The 20,473-nt window shown below is 48.0% G+C and overlaps 3 protein-coding genes across 24 annotated transcripts in view; all 3 read left to right on the top strand.

The window, feature by feature from the left end:
- The first annotated feature begins 1,374 nt into the window (after nt 1-1,374).
- Nucleotides 1,375-9,800, top strand: zc3h11a (zinc finger CCCH-type containing 11A). Of its 7 annotated transcripts, XM_057031119.1 has the most exons (18): nt 1,394-1,516; nt 1,730-1,817; nt 2,778-2,848; nt 2,970-3,092; nt 3,165-3,284; nt 3,925-4,048; nt 4,118-4,285; nt 4,589-4,633; nt 4,723-4,896; nt 6,160-6,243; nt 6,315-6,413; nt 6,515-6,562; nt 6,742-7,224; nt 7,378-7,433; nt 7,516-7,882; nt 8,201-8,352; nt 8,678-8,847; nt 8,917-9,800. In XM_057031119.1, the coding sequence occupies exons 4-18, from the start codon at nt 3,039-3,041 to the stop codon at nt 9,116-9,118; spliced, it is 2,346 nt and encodes a 781-aa protein (XP_056887099.1). In that variant the 5' UTR covers nt 1,394-1,516; nt 1,730-1,817; nt 2,778-2,848; nt 2,970-3,038; the 3' UTR covers nt 9,119-9,800. The 7 variants fall into 7 exon arrangements, 6 of the variants coding, with proteins under 6 accessions (XP_056887097.1, XP_056887099.1, XP_056887096.1 ...); XM_057031117.1 differs by lacking the exon at nt 1,730-1,817 and having other exon boundaries at nt 1,375-1,516; XM_057031116.1 differs by having other exon boundaries at nt 1,730-2,848.
- A 224-nt stretch (nt 9,801-10,024) lies between these two features.
- LOC130524740 (zinc finger protein 79-like) lies at nt 10,025-15,988 on the top strand. Its single transcript, XM_057031167.1, has 2 exons — nt 10,025-10,284; nt 14,848-15,988. The coding sequence occupies exons 1-2, from the start codon at nt 10,095-10,097 to the stop codon at nt 15,606-15,608; spliced, it is 951 nt and encodes a 316-aa protein (XP_056887147.1). The 5' UTR covers nt 10,025-10,094; the 3' UTR covers nt 15,609-15,988.
- Nucleotides 15,989-16,458: 470 nt separating this feature from the next.
- nfasca (neurofascin homolog (chicken) a) overlaps nt 16,459-20,473 on the top strand; it is a 45,792-nt gene continuing 41,777 nt past the window's right edge. For 5 of the 16 annotated variants that reach the window (XR_008950189.1, XM_057031068.1, XM_057031069.1 and 2 more), the window contains exon 1: nt 16,461-16,764. The gene's annotated coding sequence lies outside the window, so the exon portion shown is untranslated. Of the gene's footprint in view, nt 16,765-20,473 lie in introns of all 16 variants that reach the window. The other 11 variants (XM_057031082.1, XM_057031081.1, XM_057031080.1 and 8 more) reach the window with 5 other exon arrangements.

Here is a 20,473-nt window from a genome sequence, read left to right as displayed (position 1 = left end):
ATTTATATATACAAAGACAAATTTAAATATATATAAAATTTAAAAAATGAATCATCTTTATTGATCAGCCTCTGTAACAATCAAAATGGTCTCTTTAACGAATCACAGGGCCTGACCCCCTAACAAACAACAGTGAAACCTTGAGCAGGACCAGGCTCGTATGGGGGGACCCTGCTGCTAATGGTTGTCTGGGTAGAATGGGATTGGGGGGGGAGTGTCAGGTAGAAGAGAGAATAGGCATAGATCATGAAAATACATTAATTACAACAGGCTGTCAGTACAAAAGTTGAGTGGGTCAGTGGGGTGAGAGATCAGCATGTCAGCGCTATGAAGTTGGTGATACCTGTAGATGGATAAAGAGAGATGAGGAGGAGAGGAGAGGAAAGGAGAAGGAGGAGGGGGAGAGAAGCAGAAAAACTCAACATGAAAAATGCATCACCATCTTGAGCCAGGTCAGCAGAGGCAGCATGAACATTTACATAGGAAAGAGGTTCTCCACAGTCTCCACCTAGGATTATTTGCTGAATTTCGAATGATTTCCAAATGGGTTGATTAGTTAAATACATCACAAATATATCTTTGTTACAGATGCTTTGATATTGAAAACCTCCAAAAATATGCTGGGCTTCTGTGCTGCTTATAGGTGCTCTAATGAGCGTAACACATAGACCACTGGAGTTCACCTTCACAGGTAATCAGTAAGGGCTACTATAGAGTCAGCAGGTAGTTATCTGGTGATATACACCCCGACAGGAGCCTTCAGTTTTGGGTTTGGGTTCTATCATGACACAACAGTTCTCTATATTTTCTCACCTCTCACACTGCTGCTTGGTGAGGAAATAACCAATCTGAGATAAAATGGTGGTTAAAATGTGATTTCATTGATCCATAAACTACCTCTCAATAAAAATGACCAATTCGACAAAAGGTCTGCCAAGTATTATTCAAGAAGCTCTTTATTTTGAATATTTGGAACACAACATACAACAATCACTTTATTCATAGACACAATAATACTGATTAGGGGATTGTGGGAATTTAGGAGATCGACAGCTACAAGGAATAAAGATCTCCTCTGTGTTCTGCAGCAAAGCCTGCATCCTTGGGAGCCACAAGATGTGATGGATCCTGGAAGCTCCTGCGAGCTGTTCTAATGGTAAAAAAGACAGAGACCTGGGGCCCTATTTGTGTCTTATACGTCTAAAATTTGTACCTAATAAACAAGGGAAAATTGTTTGACAAATGAGCGATTTTGAGAACTTATGCGAGCGAGTGACACTGTACCAAGATGGCTGCCATAAGTTTCCAAAGTGACAAAGTGTCTGTCGCCGACCAACAGTCATTACCGTTTAGCTAATCAGAATATGCTACGTCACACGGAAGCGCAGGACCGCGAGCCGAGCCTGCAGCTAACAGACAGTACCGACATCGCCATCTTGGTTTAGTTGATCCGCTACTGCGATCATCGCTTTGGGACGAAGGAAATGGTTTTACATTAACAAAAACCCTGATTCTGGTAATTAACACCACACGATTTGGGTGATATATGAAATGTTCTAATTTTAAAACCTACGAATAATACGGTAATTACAAAACAAAGCACTCGTGCTAACGTTGACTTACGCTAACGATAAGGTCGTTACGAATGTGGTTCAGATCGGCCTCTGCAAAGATTTATAGGACGAAATCAGGGCTTATGAGCTGTTAATGCTCTAGTCTGACCTTTCAGATCTTTCATGCCAATAGTTAGTCGGCGGCAGTGCCAGAAGTTGCAGTAGTTCGTCCACCTAGCCTTTGGCCTGCTTATTTTTTAAACAGTAAGTATTCTTTCCAAAGTTGTCTTTGTTTCCAGTAGTTGACACGCATTTAAGTTGATTTCTATGTCTTAGAATCATATGATTATAGCAAGGTTTTAACTCGACTGGACATAGTGGTGGATCTCAGAAGTTTTCCTTGTAGTGAGTTTATCATTTTGAAATCTAATTTTAAGTTTGCTGTGCGTTCTAATCACAACTTTCACTTGTGCTTCTGTTGTTTGTACGGATGAAAGTCATGGCAGTCTGCTTTAAAGTGGATCACATTAAGAGCTTTGTGAGCAAACAGTCCTGGTCTGGATCATCCAGAGCATTAAAGTTAGTTTCTTACTGTGAATTAAACACCTGATCTACATGTGGCTGTAAAGGGCAGCAAACGTTCGTCTGATCATGTTTTGTGGAACGGTGTGTTCTATTTGTCTGTGCACACCTGTTTGTCTCTCAATAACCCCTTTTCAGTTCTCTTGGAGGTATTTTTGATTGCTTTTATAGGTTAATAATCCATCCTTTCGGCCCTGTGGTTGGAATTCCTGGAAATGGATAGCTTGCACATTGAGAATACCCTGGCAGAAGATTTTTTTCCCCCCCAGTAGCTCACCTGAAGCTTGAATGTCCTGCATCATTCAAGCACTCACTAAGAGTGTAATAATCTTTCAAGTCCAAGAAGGTTTGGATTTTCTCCATTCTTTTGACCCCCCCTTTTTGGCACATTGTTGAAATTTTTTTTATCCATTTTTGCATCCGACTGTCTACATTTTCTTCGTTTCTTAAATTGCTTGCACCAATTAATAATATAAAAAATCTCCGAAGGACTGTTGCTCCAACCATCAGTAGAGTTTAGCAGTCTGGTGGAGATAAAGATGTCTCAGAAAGTCTATTGAAAGGGAAGTCATGAGAAGACAAGTGTCTCTGGCCCATCCACCCCCCTTTTTCTGTTGTCTCATGGATCAAGTGTTCCTTCAGGACATTATATCACTATGGAGACACCGAACCAGCAGTGAACTTGAGGGGGAATGACTTCTTGGTTACGTAAGGTAAATGTGGCCTGCATGGAATATTGCTTGTTTTAATCATTATTAATAGAATGCAAATCTGCTTTACTAAAAATATAGACATACTTAATCCAGTCTCTTCTGCTGTTGTTTCTTGTGTTAGGGAGACTCTGCAGAGAACTGAGGAGATCCAGCTGCTGTATTGAAGGTGTAGGACTTCATCACTGTTACCATGACCAACCGTGGGGATGACTGCTACTTTTTCTATTATTCCACCTGCACTAAAGTGAGCCACCTGGGGGTGTGTTGACATGGTGCTGTGGATTCAGAGTTTCATGTTGTTGCATTGTCTCTGCAGGGAGACAGTTGCCCCTTCAGGCACTGCGAAGCCGCCATTGGCAGCGAGACCGTTTGCACCCTCTGGCAGGAGGGGCGCTGCTTCCGCAACACTTGCAAGTTTCGCCATATGGAAATCACGGTATGACAAAGGATACATTTTGGATTCTGCAGGGACTTGCACCCATCGGGGAGACACATATCTTTTATGACCATATCTACCAGTAAGGGTTCACAGCACTGATTCGCATTCCGTCCATCTACTTCTGTTACTGTTATGGAAAAATTGGGGACATGCCATTAAATATTGTTACTAATGTTCACGCAGTAATGTTTAATCTTGTTGTTACCATCACTGGCAACTAAAGTGATTTAAATACACCTAAACAAGAAAACGACTTATCGTACCAACGTATCAGTTGTTCTGGGGAGGCTTTTATGAAATTATATGAAACACCAGTGTGGTTTTGACTGTTGTAGCATTTGAATGTTGACCTTTATCATGACAAATTACACCTTTTTAACAAAAAAATATATTTCACACATTTGAAAAAAGTATTTTTTTGTATTGAAAGTTTTTCCTCTTATTGCTCAGCATTGTTGATGTTAAATAATACATTTTGAACAGAAACACACAGAGCTTTATAGAATGTTCTAACTTTTTCACGACTACAACTGCTGATGACATTGCTACAGTAAATCCATACAATAGTAACAAACACCATGTCTGTATTAATATTTTAAGCAGTAATATTTCCCTCCCTGTTCTTTCACTCTTACAGCATAACAGGAAGGAAATTCCGTGTTACTGGGAGAACCAAGCCACTGGCTGTCAGAAGCCTCATTGTGCCTTCTTCCACGAAAAGCCACGTTACATCGATGGAGTGTTTGTTTCTCCAGATAAAAGTGAGTTTACAAGTCAAGGTGAAGCAGTTGAAAGGTGAATGACCAACACGTACCATGTCGTTGTGTCAGATGTGGGTAAGAATGTGGAGCAGCCTCAAGAAGAACCAGCGTCTATTCAGCCCCCCCCACCCAACTCGCAGCGAAGAGAGACCGTCAAGATGGACACTCAGGTGCCAAGTCCCACCCACCCTCCTGTGGTCATAAATCCAGCAGAGGATGAGGATGAGGATGAAGACGGTGGGTTATGTCTCAATGACTTGTGTGCATCTCCCTCTCCTCTCCTCTCCTCTCCTCTCCTCTCCTCTCTCCTCTCCTCTCCTCTCCTCTCCTTAATCCTCTTCTCTCCTCTCCTTAATCCTCTTCTCTCCTCTTTCTTTTCTCCCTCTTCTCTCCTCCCTCTCTTCTCTCCTCTCCCTCTTCTCTATTCTCTGCTCTCTTTATCTCTATCTCTGTTTGTCTTTTTATCCCTCCATCTATCTATCTGGTCTCTGTGTCTCTAAAAGAAAGTGAAGTCTAGCATTTGTGTGTCAATGTTTACAGAGGATGCTGAGATCAGTATATCTCCGAGAAAACCCCCCCCATCGGGTGAGTCTGAGCTGATTGATGGTATTCTAGAGCAAAAACAGGAGTCCAGTGTTTCGTTGTGTTTACATGCTCATGTGTTATATTACAAGTAGACTCTTTGCACTTTGGAGTGAGCACCATGGAGGAAATCCGGCTGAAGAAGGCGCTGAAGGCCAGTATGAGGAGAGCTGGTTACCCCATGCTGGATGAAAACACATCAACCAGCAAAGAGAAGGAAAACATCCAGACCATGTTTGGAGGGGACCTGTCTGCCAGTAGTGATGGTAAAAGCTCTGCCTCACAGTGACACTGATTGAAAAGCATTGAAACTATTTAGCAGTTGGTAAGATCGATATGAGGCGAGCAGTGGAGAAATAAAACAGTTTGAAGAGTTGGTTAATAAAAACTACCATGAATGTAGACACTAGTTCTTGCTAGTCTAGTTCTTGCAAATACTGGAAAATTTAAGCTTGTATCTATTAAAAAAAAGCTGAATCAATTGCTCTTTCAGATGGGCTTGACATGAGCCTAGCATATAGCTAGCTGTGTTTGTAGCTCGGAGCATGACAGTGATTGGTTCCTGGTGCGTCTCGATGAGAAGCACCGTGTAGTGTGGGAGGAGCTTATGCTGTATCATATCTTACGCTGGATACGTGGGCCATTACTCATCAACACACACAGTAATAAAACTTTGGAGGTTGACTGCACACTATGGTTTTGTTGGTTCAGCTGCAGGGGAGCCTGTGAATGAGTGCCCTTTTGGCCATGGAGAGCAGCAGTATCAGTGGCAGCGGCAGTAAATATTTTAGATCCATTCGGTTCCATTTATAGGGAAGTTCAGTAAATGGCTAAACACCAGAGCTTGGTCATATACTCATTATTTAATGTAAAGGATGGTGGGTGCGGATGCCAGCCTCATTTCAAATTGGTATTGGTGATTGTGATAACTCAATACCAGCCAACAACACGCAAGACAACAAACACAACTAAAAGGAATAGTACTCTTCACCAGAGGATGGTGTTGCTGAGGTCATCAGGACACAACATAAATCTGATAGATTGAGGGAGAAAATTCCATTAATTGTGATTCACTCAAAAACTGCTGAGATTAAAAGTATTAACTGTTTGATGGTGCTGATTATTTTATATGTGACGTTGTGAATTTAAATGTATATTTCACTTGCAATGAGTGACTTTGATTATTTTTAAAATAAAAATCCAAACCAGGTGGCTGGCCTGGCTTATTATACTTGAAAGTAAACATGTTTTTCACAACATTTCCCCACGATTGGGAACAAAAGGCACCAAGGTCTGTTGTGACCAAAAGTTTGGCTAATAAATAAACCAAATGGCCATTTTTTATTCATTAAAGTTTATCGCAGCATACAATTTTGAGTGATAGAAAACATGACCTTGAAATTCCTTGAAAACTACTAGAATTTGAGTGTGTAATAAGTGTGTGTAGGACTGTGGTGTACATTTTAAGAACCACTTGTTGGCTAATCTTGAGGCATGTAAAACACCGGTATGTGTGTGTTTATGTTTAGGATCCTTGTTTGAGAGCATGGATGAAATGGGAGGACCAATTCTCATGGTGACTGAGCATCTTGGGAAGAAGAAGCTTCATTCTGGTAAAACCTTCAGCTGTGGTGTTGACACCAGCGGTTGCAGCTTTGTGCTCATCACTTGTCTCTGCTTTTAGATGTGAGGCATGGGGAAGATGCCCCCCAGAATCACAGACTGGGGGAACGTCTTGGTAAAATTGTGACTACAGAAGCACTACCAACACCTTCCCACAAAGGTGAATGATAGGACATATCACACCTGTTCGGACAGTTGTTGGGTGGAAGGAGCTGCCTGAAACAATGAAATGAAAACAGCCTGTTCATTTTCTGCTTTCAGATTTAAAGCCTGTTAAAGAAAGACTTGGACCTGGTGCTGCTCAACCAGGTAAGAATTCTGCTCTTGGGGATCTTTCATGCCCTCTGGTCTCCAAAATGTGGAGTGAATATCATTTAATTATTATATCAGCAGATTGATTAAAAAAATGTTCCAAATTGAAATTGCCAAAAGATAAATAAATAAATTGACTGACATTCCTGAAGACAAAGTACATTTTTGTTGAACAGGTGAGGCTGTGGTGGAGCCACAGAAAGCTCCAGGTAAGATCCACATCAAAACTCTAGAGGAGATCCGGCTGGAGAAGGCAGCAAGGTTGAAAGACTGCCGGTCTGCTGATGCCCCAGAAACTAGCAGCAGCAAAGCTGCTGAGCGTGAGAAGCATGTTCCCATCGACAAAGTTCAGTCCTCTGGGCAAGTCCGAACATTTTCTGAGGTCCGTTTTGCTAAGAGAAAAAGGAAGCAGGAGCCTGACACAGGCACGCAGAAAGTTCCAGGGCAAAGCCAGCCCGAGGAGTCTGCAGCAGCGGGGCTCGGTCCTGCAGCACCAAACCCCGCTGGCATTCGAGTCAAAACCCTGGAGGAGATCCGCAGAGAGAAGGCCACAAGAATTCTGTCCAAGCATGATTGTAAAGCTGAAAACAACAATTTGGATGCCGAGAATGCAGTGAAGAAGACTCATCTACTGAGACTGAGCCGCAGGTCTCTCCCCCGTAAGAATGCGTGCACCTGACAACCCAAATGATAACTGATGAAAGTCCTTCTGTCTAAAGTCACACAGTCTTTTCATGTGACACTGGAGCCATTGAAGCTTATTGTGGATCTGGTTGTTTGGCGTTTCTAACCTCTTGTTTGTCCTGAACCAGCAGAGAAAAGTCTTGACGTGACAGAGAAGCCACTCAGACCACAGGCTGCTGCAGAGGTACGGTTCTGGATATGATCAGACTTTAGTGAGATCTGTGATGCTGACAGCTGCTGACACAGGCTTCCTGTATTCTTATCAGACACTTGTTGCCAATGGTGACGGCGTCAAGGTCAAGACGTTTGAGGAGATCATGCAGGAGAAACGCCTCCGCAAGCAAGAGTTGGAGGAGCAGGCTAAAGGTTTTGCTGAGACAGACCCTCTCCGGAAACAGACTGCAGAAAGAACCTTGAAGAGGAAGGTTCCTTCAGCCTCCCCCGCAAAGGTTCCTGTCAGGAAGCTCATCTCCCTCAAGTCTAAAGCCCCTGCTTCACCCTTAAACAGGGGTGATTCTCAGAGCCCTGACAGCTCCAAGGAGAACCCAGATGCTCAGTCACAGAGGAGTGTTGAAGTGAAACAAGCTAAAGCAGCTAAGGAGCCTGAGCAGGAACACCCTGCAGACACCAAAGGTACTGACACTTCCCTCACTGAAGGTTGTGTGTCCTGTACATGTGCCTATGTACTGAATGGGCTTTGATTATTTATTTAAAATGTGTAATGATAGAAATAATCACTGTAAAAAAAGGTGGATAGCACCATGGCCTCAGCATGAAGGTCCTAGGTTTGGATGGTCTCTCCAGTGTGTACAGGCACACCGGTGATGTTAAGTGGAGCTGGAATGCAAACAATGAATGGTAGTTCCATTAGTCCATGAGCTGGGGACGTGTCCAGGTGGAGCCCACCTCTGAAGACCCTGAAGCCCCTTTAACACTGCTCCTGTCTTCCAGTGAGGCCGAAGCTGAACGTGAAGCCGTCGGTCATGAAGCCCTCTGTGCAGCTGAAGCCGGCTCAGAAGAGGAGAGGAGCAGAACGCTCTGCAGTGGCAGCGGTGAAGCCTCTCAACAGTACTTCTGTACCAGAGCAGCCAGGCCAAGAGATGGTAGGACAACACATTCAACATTCTTGAGTGGCGCCTGCACCCTCCTCCTGATAAAGTGGTCAATAACACAAAAAGAAACACATTTTGACCATTTGTAAATACATGAGTTTAATTTACCACATGAAAGAGGTCTAGTACATCAGACGGCTTCACTTCCACCTTCCACCAACACCTACTACAGCTTTCAGCACCAATTTGACTTGAGCTACTCTGTAAAAGGCTGAAGAGTTTAAGTCTTTAAACTGGTTTTGCCATCTTCTGCGGTTGAATTGTAGACCCTGAGGGTTAGCAGAGGTGTGCTGATACTGACCCCTTCCCCTCACAGGCTGCTGACACTCAACTCAGCTCTGCGGTTCCCTGTGGCCCTGCGGTTAACTCACACTCTGGTTCCAGTCCACTAAAAGAGGAACTTCAGACCGTCCCTGTCTTTGGACAGGGTCAGGAAACCCCCCCCTGTGTCCCTATAGCTACAGAGGCATGTCCAGTCCCTCAAAGGTAACAACATTAAAGTTCTGTTGGCAGCTCTGTATGGAACATGTTTTAATGTAAACACTCATATTTCAGTCCAGTTCAACAGACCCCTCCCCCTTCCAAAACACGAAGGATGAGCCTCACTGCCCCGCGCGCCGTCTCCACCTCTGCCATGGATGACTTTGAGGAGCTGATCAGCGAGTTTGCAGATGACCACCTGGTGCAGGGAGAGGTTGACACAGACATGGCTGAAGATGAGCTGCTGCAGGAACTGTCCCAGATGATTGACAGCTGAGGCCCCCACCAGCTGCTGACACCACCACGTCTTTGAGAAAGACTTTTTGTCCCAGTAGTTCTTTTATGTTCTGTAAACCTCCAAACAGTTGTGGTGCTGCGATGCTTGTGAAGTTGGCTGTTTAGACATTGCTCTAATGGTGCACTTGGGAATTCCATCCGCTGCTCTTGGTTTTTATGGTTTTGTAAAGAAGCAGTGACCATGTTCAACCCTGCTGACAGAGCTGGGATCTGAAGCTGGGACAGCGTGTCCAGACCTGGCGTTAGTGTCCTTTTAGCCCACTCATGTCTTACAGGTCACACCTTGTAGGTTTTTATCAGAATCGGTCCCACTTTTGTCTTTATCCACACTGATGGACATTTCAGGGACGTTTCCATAGCTGACTGTCCATGGTGTTTTTATTTACCATCTTTGTTTCTGCCTAGCTCTTCTGTCAGTGTCAGTTGCTCAGTGTTATCTGAACAACATCTTAATGCGTGTTTTCATTTGTATGAATGACTGCATAAATTAAAAGTTGCTTTTATTGATAACCCAGATGCTTCACCAGCTTTTTCTCCTTTTACCTATGGATTTGTCCTACACCTTTATCTTCACTGAGCATCATGGATAATATTTATAAATGATTATTGTCTTGCATCATCTGATATTTCACTGGGAAATAAATAAAACTTTTACTCATAAATGGTGTGATTTGGCAATACCACAGTGGCAGAATAATGACCATCAGATTCAACAGACCGTGCTTATGTTATCTATGTCTATAAAATCTTAAAATCACAGATAACATTAATCCCAATTGGAAATATTTGTAGTTTTTGTAAAAATATCAAGACGTCAATCTGGCCTGGGGTGCAGTGCTTCCGCCCAGCCGTTGGAGGTCCTCAGCGTTCCGAGGTCCTACAGCGTTGCCGTACTTCCGGGTTCTGGGATGTAAACAGAAGGACGTTCCGGTCCTGGATACGGTGAGCGGTGAAAGATGACCAAACTGGAGCTGCTCAACACGTTCCTGAACGACAGGCTGACGGCTGCCGCGGAGGAGATCTTCCGCGCCGTGAAGGACACGGTGCTGGAGTACCAGAGCGAAATCCTCCGCTCCAAGGAGGAGAACGAGCGGCTTCAGCGGCTCCTGGATGTGGCCGTCCAGCGGCTCCTGTTGCAGCAGCCAGGTGAGGAGACCCTCCGCCAGTGATGGCTCATCCGACACACGCTGTCACCTTCATCTGCTCCATCAGACCTTTGTGAGGAGATGACGCCCAGTGACGTCAGGCCCAACAACGTAAACAGACGCCACGCGGCCGCTCAAACGTGTTAAACATTTCCATCATAAATTAAAACCCGAAACGTGGAAAAGTGTGAGCACGTCTTCAAACACAACAGCTTTATTCCAGCTTCCAACACTCATGCTTTATTTCAGATTTTAAAGCAAGAACTTAAATGTGTTCGTGATTTCAGGGAATAAAACGAACATCTGCAGAGTAGCTGCAGGTTCTCCACCTGACCATTAGGATCTATAGAAGCATTTCAGTCATCCCCTCCCTGGGCTGCCACCTTATCGTGGTGGAGGGGTTTGCGTGTCCCAATGATCCCAGGAGCTCCGTTGTCTGGGGCTATATGCCCCTGGTAGGGCCACCCATGGCAAACAGGTCCTAGGTGAGGGACCAGACAAAGCGTAGCCCAGGACCCCCTAATGATGCTGAACAACATTGGTGCCAAGTTTCCCTTGCCCGGATGCGGGTCACCGGGGCCCCCTCCTGGAGCCAGGCCTGGGGGTGGGGCACGTTGGCGAGCGCCTGGTGGCCGGACCTCTGCCCATGGAGTCCGGCCGGGCGCAGCCCGAAGAGGCAACATGGGACCCCCTTCCCGTGGGCTCACCACCTGCAGGAGGGGCCAAGGGGGTCGGGTGCATTGTGTTTTGGGTAGCAGCCGGAGGCAGGGACCTTGGCGGTCTGATTCCCGGCTGCACAAACTGGCTCTAGGGACATGGAATGTCACCTCTCTGGTGGGAAAGGAGCCTGAGTTGGTGCGCGAGGTTGAGAAGTTCCGACTAGATATAGTTGGCCTCACCTCGACGCACGGCAAGGGCTCTGGAACCAGTCTTCTTGAGAGGGGTTGGACTCTCTACCACTCTGGAGTTGCCGATGGTGAGAGGCGACGAGCAGGGGTGGCAATTATGGTTGCTCCCCAGCTCAGTGCCTGTGTATTGGAGTTTACCCCGGTGGATGAGAGGGTAGCCTCCCTTCGCCTTCGGGTGGGGGGACGGATCCTGACTGTTGTTTGTGCCTATGGTCCAAACAACAGTTCAGCGTATCCACCCTTTTTGGAGTCCTTAGAGGGAGTGCTGGAGAGTGCCCCTTCTGGGGGCTCCCTCATCCTCCTGGGTGACTTCAATGCTCACGTTGGCAATGACAGTGTGACCTGGAGAGGTGTGATTGGGAAGAACGGCCCCCCTGATCTGAACCCGAGTGGTGTTTTGTTATTGGACTTCTGTGCTCGTCTCAGATTGTCCATAACGAACACCTTGTTCAGACATAAAGGCGTCCACATGTGCACTTGGCACCAGGACGCCTTAGGCCGCAGATCGATGATCGACTTTGTGGTTGTGTCATCGGATTTGCGGCCGCATGTTCTGGACACTCGGGTGAAGAGAGGGGCGGAGCTGTCAACTGATCACCACCTGGTGGTGAGTTGGCTCCGATGGTGGGGAAGGATGCCGGACAGACCTGGCAGGCCCAAACGTGTTGTGAGGGTCTGCTGGGAACGCCTGGCAGAGTCCCCTGTCAGAAGGAGCTTCAACTCACGCCTCCGGGAGAGCTTTGACCATGTCCCGGGGGAGGCGGGGGACATTGAGTCCGAGTGGACCGTGTTCCGTGCCTCCATTGTTGAGGCAGCTGACCGGTGCTGTGGCCGCAAGGTGGTTGGTGCCTGTCGTGGCGGCAATGCCCGAACCCGCTGGTGGACACCAGCGGTGAGGGATGCCGTCAAGCTGAAGAAGGAGTCGTATCGGGCCTTACTGGCCTGTGGGACTCCTGAGGCAGCAGATGGGTACCGGCGTGCCAAGCGGAGTGCAGCTACGGCGGTTGCCGAGGCAAAGACTCGGGCATGGGAAGAGTTCGGTGAGGCCATGGAGAACGACTTTCGGACGGCCTCGAAAAGGTTCTGGACCACCATCCGGCGTCTGAGGAGGGGGAAGCAGTGCACTGTCAACACTGTGTATAGTGGTGATGGTGTGCTGCTGACCTCAACTCGGGATGTTGTGGATCGGTGGAAGGAATACTTCGAGGACCTCCTCAATCCTACCAACACGCCTTCCAGTGAGGAAGTAGGGCCTGGGGACCTGGAGATGGGCTCTCGTATCTCCGGGGCTGAAGTTGCCGAGGTAGTTAAAAAACTCCTCGGTGGCAAGGCCCCGGGGGTGGATGAGATCCGCCCAGAGTCCCTTAAGGCTCTGGATGTTGTAGGGCTGTCGTGGTTGACTCGACTCTGCAACATCGCGTGGACATCGGGGGCAGTGCCGCTGGATTGGCAGACCGGGGTGGTAGTCCCTCTTTTTAAGAAGGGGGACCGGAGGGTGTGTTCCAACTATAGGGGGATCACACTCCTCAGCCTCCCTGGTAAGGTCTATTCAGGGGTACTGGAGAGGAGGGTCCGCCGGATAGTCGAACCTCGGATTCAGGAGGAGCAATGTGGTTTTCGTCCTGGGCGTGGAACAGTGGACCAGCTCTACACCCTCAGCAGGGTCTTCGAGGGTGCATGGGAGTTTGCCCAACCAGTCCACATGTGTTTGTGGACTTGGAGAAGGCATTCGACCGTGTCCCTCGGGGGGTCCTGTGGGGGGTCCTCCGAGAGTATGGGGTGTCGGGCCCGCTGATACGGGCTGTCCGCTCCCTGTACGATCGGTGCCAGAGTTTGGTCCGAATTGCTGGCAGTAAGTCGAACTCGTTTCCGGTGAGGGTTGGCCTCCGCCAGGGCTGCCCTTTGTCACCGATTCTGTTCATAATTTTTATGGACAGAATTTCTAGGTGCAGTCATGGTGTTGAGGGGATCCGGTTTGGTGACCTCAGGATCGCGTCTCTGCTTTTTGCGGATGATGTGGTCCTGTTGGCTTCATCGGCCCGTGACCTCCAACTATCACTGGATCGGTTCGCCGCCGCATGTGAAGCGGCTGGGATGAGAATCAGCACCTCCAAATCCGAGGCCATGGTTCTCAACCGGAAAAAGGTGGAGTGCCTTCTCCGGGTAAAGGAGGAGATGCTGCCCCAAGTGGAGGAGTTTAAGTACCTCGGGGTCTTGTTCACGAGTGGGGGAAGAATGGAGCGGGAGATCGACAGGCGGATCGGTGCGGCGTCCACAGTAATGCGGACTCTGCACCGGTTCGTTGTGGTGAAGAGAGAGCTGAGGGGAAAGGTCTCGATTTACCGGTCGATCTTCGTTCCTACCCTCACCTATGGTCATGAGCTTTGGGTAATGACCGAAAGAACAAGATCACGGGTACAAGCGGCTGAAATGAGCTTCCTCCGTAGGGTGGCTGGGCTCTCCCTTAGAGATAGGGTGAGAAGCTCTGCCATCCGGGAGGAGCTCGGAGTAGAGTCGCTGCTTCTCCGCGTTGAGAGGAGCCAGATGGGGTGGCTTGGGCATCTAGTCAGGATGCCCCCTGGACGCCTCCCTGGTGAGGTGTTCAGGGCATGTCCCTCCGGTAGGAGACCCCCGGGGAGACCAGGACACGTTGGAGAGACTATGTCTCTCGACTGGCCTGGGAACGCCTGGGGATCCCTCCGGATGAGCTGGAGGAGGTAGCTGGGGAGAGGGAAGTCTGGGCTTCTCTCCTTAGGCTGCTGCCCCCGCGACCCGACCCCGGATAAGCGGTAGAGAATGGATGGATGGATGGATGGCATTTCAGTCATTCGTGTGCCCGCAGGTGTCCTGGCTACCAGACCACCTCCGATGTTTTGGATTCGAACCCAGAACCCTCCAGTCTTTAAACTGTTAGATGAATGTCACACTGTAGAAGTAGATTAATCATGATTAATCAAGTGGTTTTAAACTAATCTTCCATTTTCTCAGTTCATTGTTGTGGGAGTGGAAATGACCCAGATTCTTTTGGGTAATTGCCAGAATAATAGGACCCATCTGAGCAGGTCCTACTGCTCAGATGGGTTGGGTCTGTAGGGCTTTGTGATTGATGCTCCACACACCAACCCCGTTGTTTTGCAGGCCACACTCCCTACGTCACGCAGTATTATCGTTATTGTCCATTTGGAAAAACGTTTGACCGGAGCTTGACTTTTCCCACAATGTCAGAACCGACGTTGTGTGTTTGAGGTGCGTCTCCGCTTGATTGTGATGTTGCAGATCAAGAATACCTCCACAGCCATGACATCATCATCAGGGCTCTGTTGAGACACAACAATCTTGGTGTCTGTAAACTCTGGAACTTTGGTTCTAAACGGGAAAGGTTCAGTCTGATTCACTGTTAGCCTGAGAACAAAGGTTCCGGATGCCAGTTTATCATCAGAAGGTGAAGCCCTGAATTCACATCTTTTGTGATGAGACATTACTTCCAGGTGGATGGTCTGAAACTTCATTATTGTGACTAAATCCGTTCACAGGTTCTGGCTTGGTGGGTTCTCCACTTAGCGATCCTCACCTCCTGCTGACATTTGTCCAGTCAGGAATAAACTCTGCACATGTTCCCACAATATTTGCTGCAGTCAGATGTTTTATCCTTTCAGACCTTCCCTTGGTCCAGTGCAGAGGTGAAGGTCAGACCAGCGAACCCAGAGGCAGCATGGAGCCCAGAGGCAGTTTGGAGCCCAGAGGGAGTTTGGAGCCCAGAGGCAGCGTGCAGCCCACGGTGCCGATTAAAGAAGAGCCTGAACGCCAAAACATTCAGACAAGAGCACCTGCAGACAACAAGGACCCAGAGCCGATCCTGGCTTCTCATCCACATCTGAGTGTCTCTCCACCTCCGCTAACATCCCAGGAAGTTAAAACAGAAGCTGGCCGAGCCGAGGACGGCGCTTGTCCATCAGCCGACTGCTTACTGTCCTCCACAATGCCCTGGTCAAACCTGGCGAAGAAGCCGCTGAGGACGGACCAGCAGAGCAGAAAACAGAACCTCCACCTGCTGCAGATCAAGAACGTGAAAAGCTTGAAGCCCGTCTCTTCGCGGCCCTCCCTGCCGAGCCCGGGTATCCAGCGGTGGCACAGCTGCAGGGAGTGTGGGAAGGGCTTCAGCTTTGCCTGCCAGCTGGAGGTGCACATGCGGTGGCACACCAAAGAGAAACCCTACAGCTGCTCTGTGTGTCGCAAGAGCTTTACCACAGTCAGCATGCTGAAGAGACACCACCGCATCCACACGGGTGAGAAGCCCTTCCGTTGCCATGTCTGCGGGAAGTGCTTCAACCAGTCAGCACACCTCAACACCCACTTCAGGCTTCACACCCGGGAGAGGGCGAGTTGGAGTCGGAGCACCGCTTCAGCCAAGAACTGACTGGCAGCGCCTGTTTCATTGTCCTTGTTGCTCTTCAGTGTGACATCTTGAAAAATATATTCAACAGTCATTAGTACCTGACACCCCTCCAACCCCCTTAACCCCACCACCATCACCACTATCACCAGCAGCCGCATCACAAGGAAGAGTTCATCGCAGCTCCAGAGTCCATGTGGGATTTAAACAGGTCAGGTCTGCTGGCTGTTCTTTTCCTCTCCAACAGTTGAATCATCACAGGGAGGAATAATTTCGCCCCAAATAAGTTGTGAGGATGTCTGTTTCCTACCTGACATCAATCATTAAACCTTCCATATTGATATTTAACGATGTATCATTGGGTCTCAGACTGCAGCTTTGTGTGCAATAAAATGTCACAAACATCCACTTGTAATATTTTTTTATGTTTAAGTTTGTTTTGGAAGTATGGTTGAAGAGAGGAGCATCTGACCTGCAGAGACCCTACAACCTTCTGGGCTCCTCAGGCTGGTTGATCACGATGCTGTGTTGTGCTTTCATCTGCTGGAGGTTACCGGAAGTGCAGACAAACGTCACTTTGACAAGACAATCAAGCGTTGATCATTTTTGTCGGTTAGGCACTGAACCTTTCTCTCTTGAAGATTGTAAATGACAAGAAATGTTTCCTCTCCTGCCATCTGGTGGGAGGCTGCAGTATGGTGAATATAAGATTACTGGATGTCTTTGACGTGGAACCATATATTTTGGCGAATGAAAACAGCTATTGTGTCATATGACGGACCACCAGATGACGCTAAAATATCAGTTTTTGTTACCAGAACAATTGAATTGAATCCCACCACCATGCTGGAGGTCTTTCAGTACGTTCACCGGGATTTGGTGCGGTTAAAACAGGTTCCACATGTGCCGGAAACCGGCTCAAACTCTCCAGATGTTCTCGCGCCCCCACCCTACAGGCCAACCTCTGTATGACTCGTTCAGCGTGCGCGCAGAGGAGGAGGCGCGCCTGCGGACCAAATCAAGAACAGCTGACGCCTGGATGAGTGCAGAGACCCGCCTCGAACTGACGGGGAGCCACAGAGTCGGATCTCCGGGAAGCGGCCGGCCCAGGAGGAGCTGATCCGCACTTTGATGCCGCTCAGGTGCTGACAGACGCGGAGGAGCCGCACAACCTGCGCAGGTAAGCGGGCACTTTCTGCTGACAGGACGGAGCCACTCACTCTTCCGCCGCGCTGACGCATCGGGTGGTGTCCCGGTTGCGAAAGAGCCTGCAGAGCTCCGGATAGCACAAGACTGAGCACGGTCAAACCCTTTGCGGTGTTTTATTTGCGGAACAAAACGAAATTATAGGCACCAAATCCGTGAAATAACCGACCCGGCCTGCATCCGCAGAGGCCCGTGCGCGTGCGTGCGTGCGTGCGCGTCTGTGTGTGTGTGTGTGTGTGTGTGTGTGTGTGTGTGTGTGTGTGTCACTGCAGCGGATGGTTGAATGGGACGTTCCCAGACCTGTACTGTTGGTTCTGCCGATGATCAGGCGTGAGCCCTCTGTGGATCAGTAGATCGGAACCTAGGTCAAGAGACATAAAGGGACCAAGTGAAAGAAGGTCCTGCAGCGGCTCCTGGTTCTGCATAGTCAGGGTAACCTTGAAGTCCTGCTGCTTTATTCCGCGTTGACATTCTAGCTGCAGCAACCGTCAAAAACGGTGGAGACATTGTAGGAACCAAAGTTATTCAATGATATGATTTAAACATTTCAATGCCTTCAAATTAACTGAAACATCAAAGTCTGCAGGAACAACAACAAAGCCTCCGTTTTAACGTGTGTGGGCATCTAAAGCTCAGATGTCTCGGCATCAGCAGCTGGAACCTCCCACAAACCCGACACAGGTGGATGAGCTGCATGTGGAACCCTGCAGAACACCATCAAACTGATCTGGACACACCAGATCCTCTAGTTGGACATTGGACAGAGTTCTGTACTGACCATGTTCTGAGCGGCATCAGGTCAAGATTTGATCCAGATCTACTAAAATCCTCTGCACTGCTCTGACCTGGGGCCAGTTTGGATCTGACCGCTTCTTTTCTGGACCTTGTTAAAGTTCCACCTGAAGTTGCACTTCTCGTGATGCATTTGTGATCTGTCTAATTCAGGACCATTCCGTATTGATGATGATGCTGTTCTGCTCCAGAACATTCGGCTGTTCTGTTTGAATCAGCTGAGAGTAAATGTGATCTTCTGCTCTTTAAATGTTCTCCAGTCACACTGAGTAGATTCAATTATAGAACCAGCACTAATCCTTAGTACCCTTCACAGCACTAAAGAACCCTCCAGGGCTATACAAAACCCAACAGAACCTCCCAATACTACACAAAAATGATTTTAACCCAACAGAACCTCTCAGTACCTAACAGAACCCATACAGTACTCTGAGGTCAAAAACAAAGCTACAATTATACTAGTTGACCAGCAGAGGCCAGTGTAATACCAGATGTGATGCTGCACGAGTCCAGGCTGCAGAATAGTTCTAAACTCCATCCATCCATCCATCCATCCATCCATCCATCCATCCATCCATCCATCCATCCATGATTCTATGGTTTCTCAGTGGTGGAGGGATCTCTGCCACCTTGGCTTCACTCTCTTCCCTACTCATTGTTCTGAACAAATTTCTCAGGCTTTTGTATAACAGTTTTGAATTTGGTTCTTTGGGCCGGCTGGTTCTGGCTGTGCTTCAGTACAGACCTCCTTTCACATTGTCTTATCCTTTTACATGACAACAGCTTCTATTACAGAAGTTCTCAGAGGAACACAGCTTGAGATGCTATGAAGAAGAGAGGCCAGTGTCTGGGGTGGAGGACTATGGCTATCCACCATTTGGCGAGGATAATATGAGGATGGACAGAAGCATCTTGAACTCTGGTCTTGATTCTGGTTCTGAAAATCCCTAAATCAAACCCTTTAACCAGAACAGTGTAGAAACGCAGTGATTTTATCTGCATGTCGTGACACGATGCTTCTGAAGTTCAGAACAGGCACAGAAGTTCAACAAAGGATGAACTTCTGACCTTCTTTGGTGGTAGTGTGAACCAGGTTTGATCTTCAGATGATGGAGGGGTTCTCCTGGAGGGTTCTCCTTTGCTGTGTTAGAGCTACCTACAGCAGAGACATGATGATGATGCCGTTGAACTGCTGCACCGCAGGGCCATGTGGTCCACTTTGACCTTAGTGAACATTAGGGACAGAAGGTCAGGATGCTGCATGCTGATGACCACAGGCTTGATTCTAAAAGTAGCTGCTCTGAGTTGGTAGACTGGATCTTGAGAGATGAAGTGTCTGATTGGCCAGCATACAAAACCTTGTCTGGGTTAGGCATAGCTGGGTTTTCTCAGGAGGCTCCTCCATCTCATGGTGCTCTTAGAGTGTTTGGGTTCTTCTACACCAAAGAACCCTTTGTCCCACCTGAGGCTATTTCCCACCATGCACCTGTCAGACTCTCCCTGTAGCTGATTGGCAGCTGAGGTGGGTCTCCAACAAAAGTCTCCTTCAAAATGAAGCCAAATTGCTGCAGGTTCCTTACACCTTCATCCATAACCTGTGAGCAGGAAGGAACCAAAAATCACCAGGAGGGATGAATGGAGAGATGGGGGGAAGGAGAAGAGCACCCCAACAATGCAGCCATTTATTTAACCAGTTCTTCTCTGTATACCCAAGTCCATTGACAGACAGAGACGAACGGATGGAAAGACACAGCCACAGCAGAGGTGACACAAGTTCAGGGCCAGATTAAGTCCACACTAGGCGACCTCACGGTGCCTCAGCATGTTTTCCCTTAAAGGCCAAATGAGTTGGCAGTGTGAGTGCAGCTGTAGCTTACTGGAGTACACAGGTATGTTCCAGCATGTTAAAGTCAGTCACACATACACAGACAGACATGGTCATTATGTATGAAGCAAGTGAATGAACTTTTAATGACAGTGTTGGGCCGTGCATATGTCATGTATTAACCCTCACCCAGCACCAGTGTTTCCTGTCAGCAGATGGACAGCAGTGCTCTTGTCTCTTTCTCCCCCAGTGGGGGATTGGGGGGTGGGGGTAGATCTTCCCCTCCCATTGCCTCAGGGCCTTGCTCATTGTTTCCATTGTTTTTGACTTAAAGTGGGTTAAAGACATTCGGACAAGTGGAATCAATAAAAGACAGATGAAGGGACTGAAAGAAGGGACTCAAGAGGGGGTGAGGAAGTACCTGTGATCACAGATCCTCATCATTTGTGGATCAAACCCTGTTTATAACTCAGTGGTTAAGTGGAAGACGTTTTGTGTGTGTGTGTGTGTGTGTGTGTGTGGTGTGTGTGTGTGTGTGTGTGTGTGTGTGTGTGTGAGGGGGGGGATCTTTCAATGGCGTTAACCCTTTTTTCTTTTTCTCTTCTGGGGCGATGGGGAGGCTGATGGAGCCTCTTCCAGCTGCGCACGGGTGCAGGTAGACACAACAATCTGAATGAATTGCCCTGAATGAGCTGGGTATTATGTTTGGGGGTTTGGGACCTTGCTCAAGGGTACCTTAGCAGTGCTCTGGCGCCTCCCCCTTCTCCCAGGATATGATTTGTCCTCGCCTGGAGCTTGATCCAAGACCCCTCCGCTCTGCAGCCTCTACACGTTGAGCTACCAGTGCCAGTGTTAACTTCTCATCATCCAATTGGCTTGTTAAACCACACCTACTGACAGGCTCTTAAATTTGGTTCCTGGTGAGATTAAAAGAAAATGTGGTCTCTGGCCATTTTCTTATGTTCATTCTTATGTGAACTTGGACCGCAGCGTTTCCCTTGCGGCCATAATCTCTGAGCTCTACATGCAGGCCAAACAATGATTTGATTATTAATTAAGGTCCTAA

Source organism: Takifugu flavidus, chromosome 4 (genome assembly GCF_003711565.1).
Source record: "Takifugu flavidus isolate HTHZ2018 chromosome 4, ASM371156v2, whole genome shotgun sequence".
NCBI lineage: Eukaryota > Metazoa > Chordata > Actinopteri > Tetraodontiformes > Tetraodontidae > Takifugu > Takifugu flavidus.
This window is presented reverse-complemented; position numbering and strand designations above follow the sequence as displayed.

Bases quoted from the DNA above. Each gene is read 5' to 3' on its own strand.
- LOC130524740 (XM_057031167.1), top strand. From the start codon at position 10,095: ATGACCAAACTGGAGCTGCTCAACACGTTCCTGAACGACAGGCTGACG. The intron at 10,285-14,847 runs GTGAGGAGACCC...TTATCCTTTCAG, and splicing joins GCTCCTGTTGCAGCAGCCAG to ACCTTCCCTTGGTCCAGTGC.
- zc3h11a (XM_057031117.1), top strand. From the start codon at position 3,039: ATGACCAACCGTGGGGATGACTGCTACTTTTTCTATTATTCCACCTGC. The intron at 7,225-7,377 runs GTAAGAATGCGT...GTCCTGAACCAG, and splicing joins GAGCCGCAGGTCTCTCCCCC to CAGAGAAAAGTCTTGACGTG. The intron at 7,883-8,200 runs GTACTGACACTT...CCTGTCTTCCAG, and splicing joins ACACCCTGCAGACACCAAAG to TGAGGCCGAAGCTGAACGTG.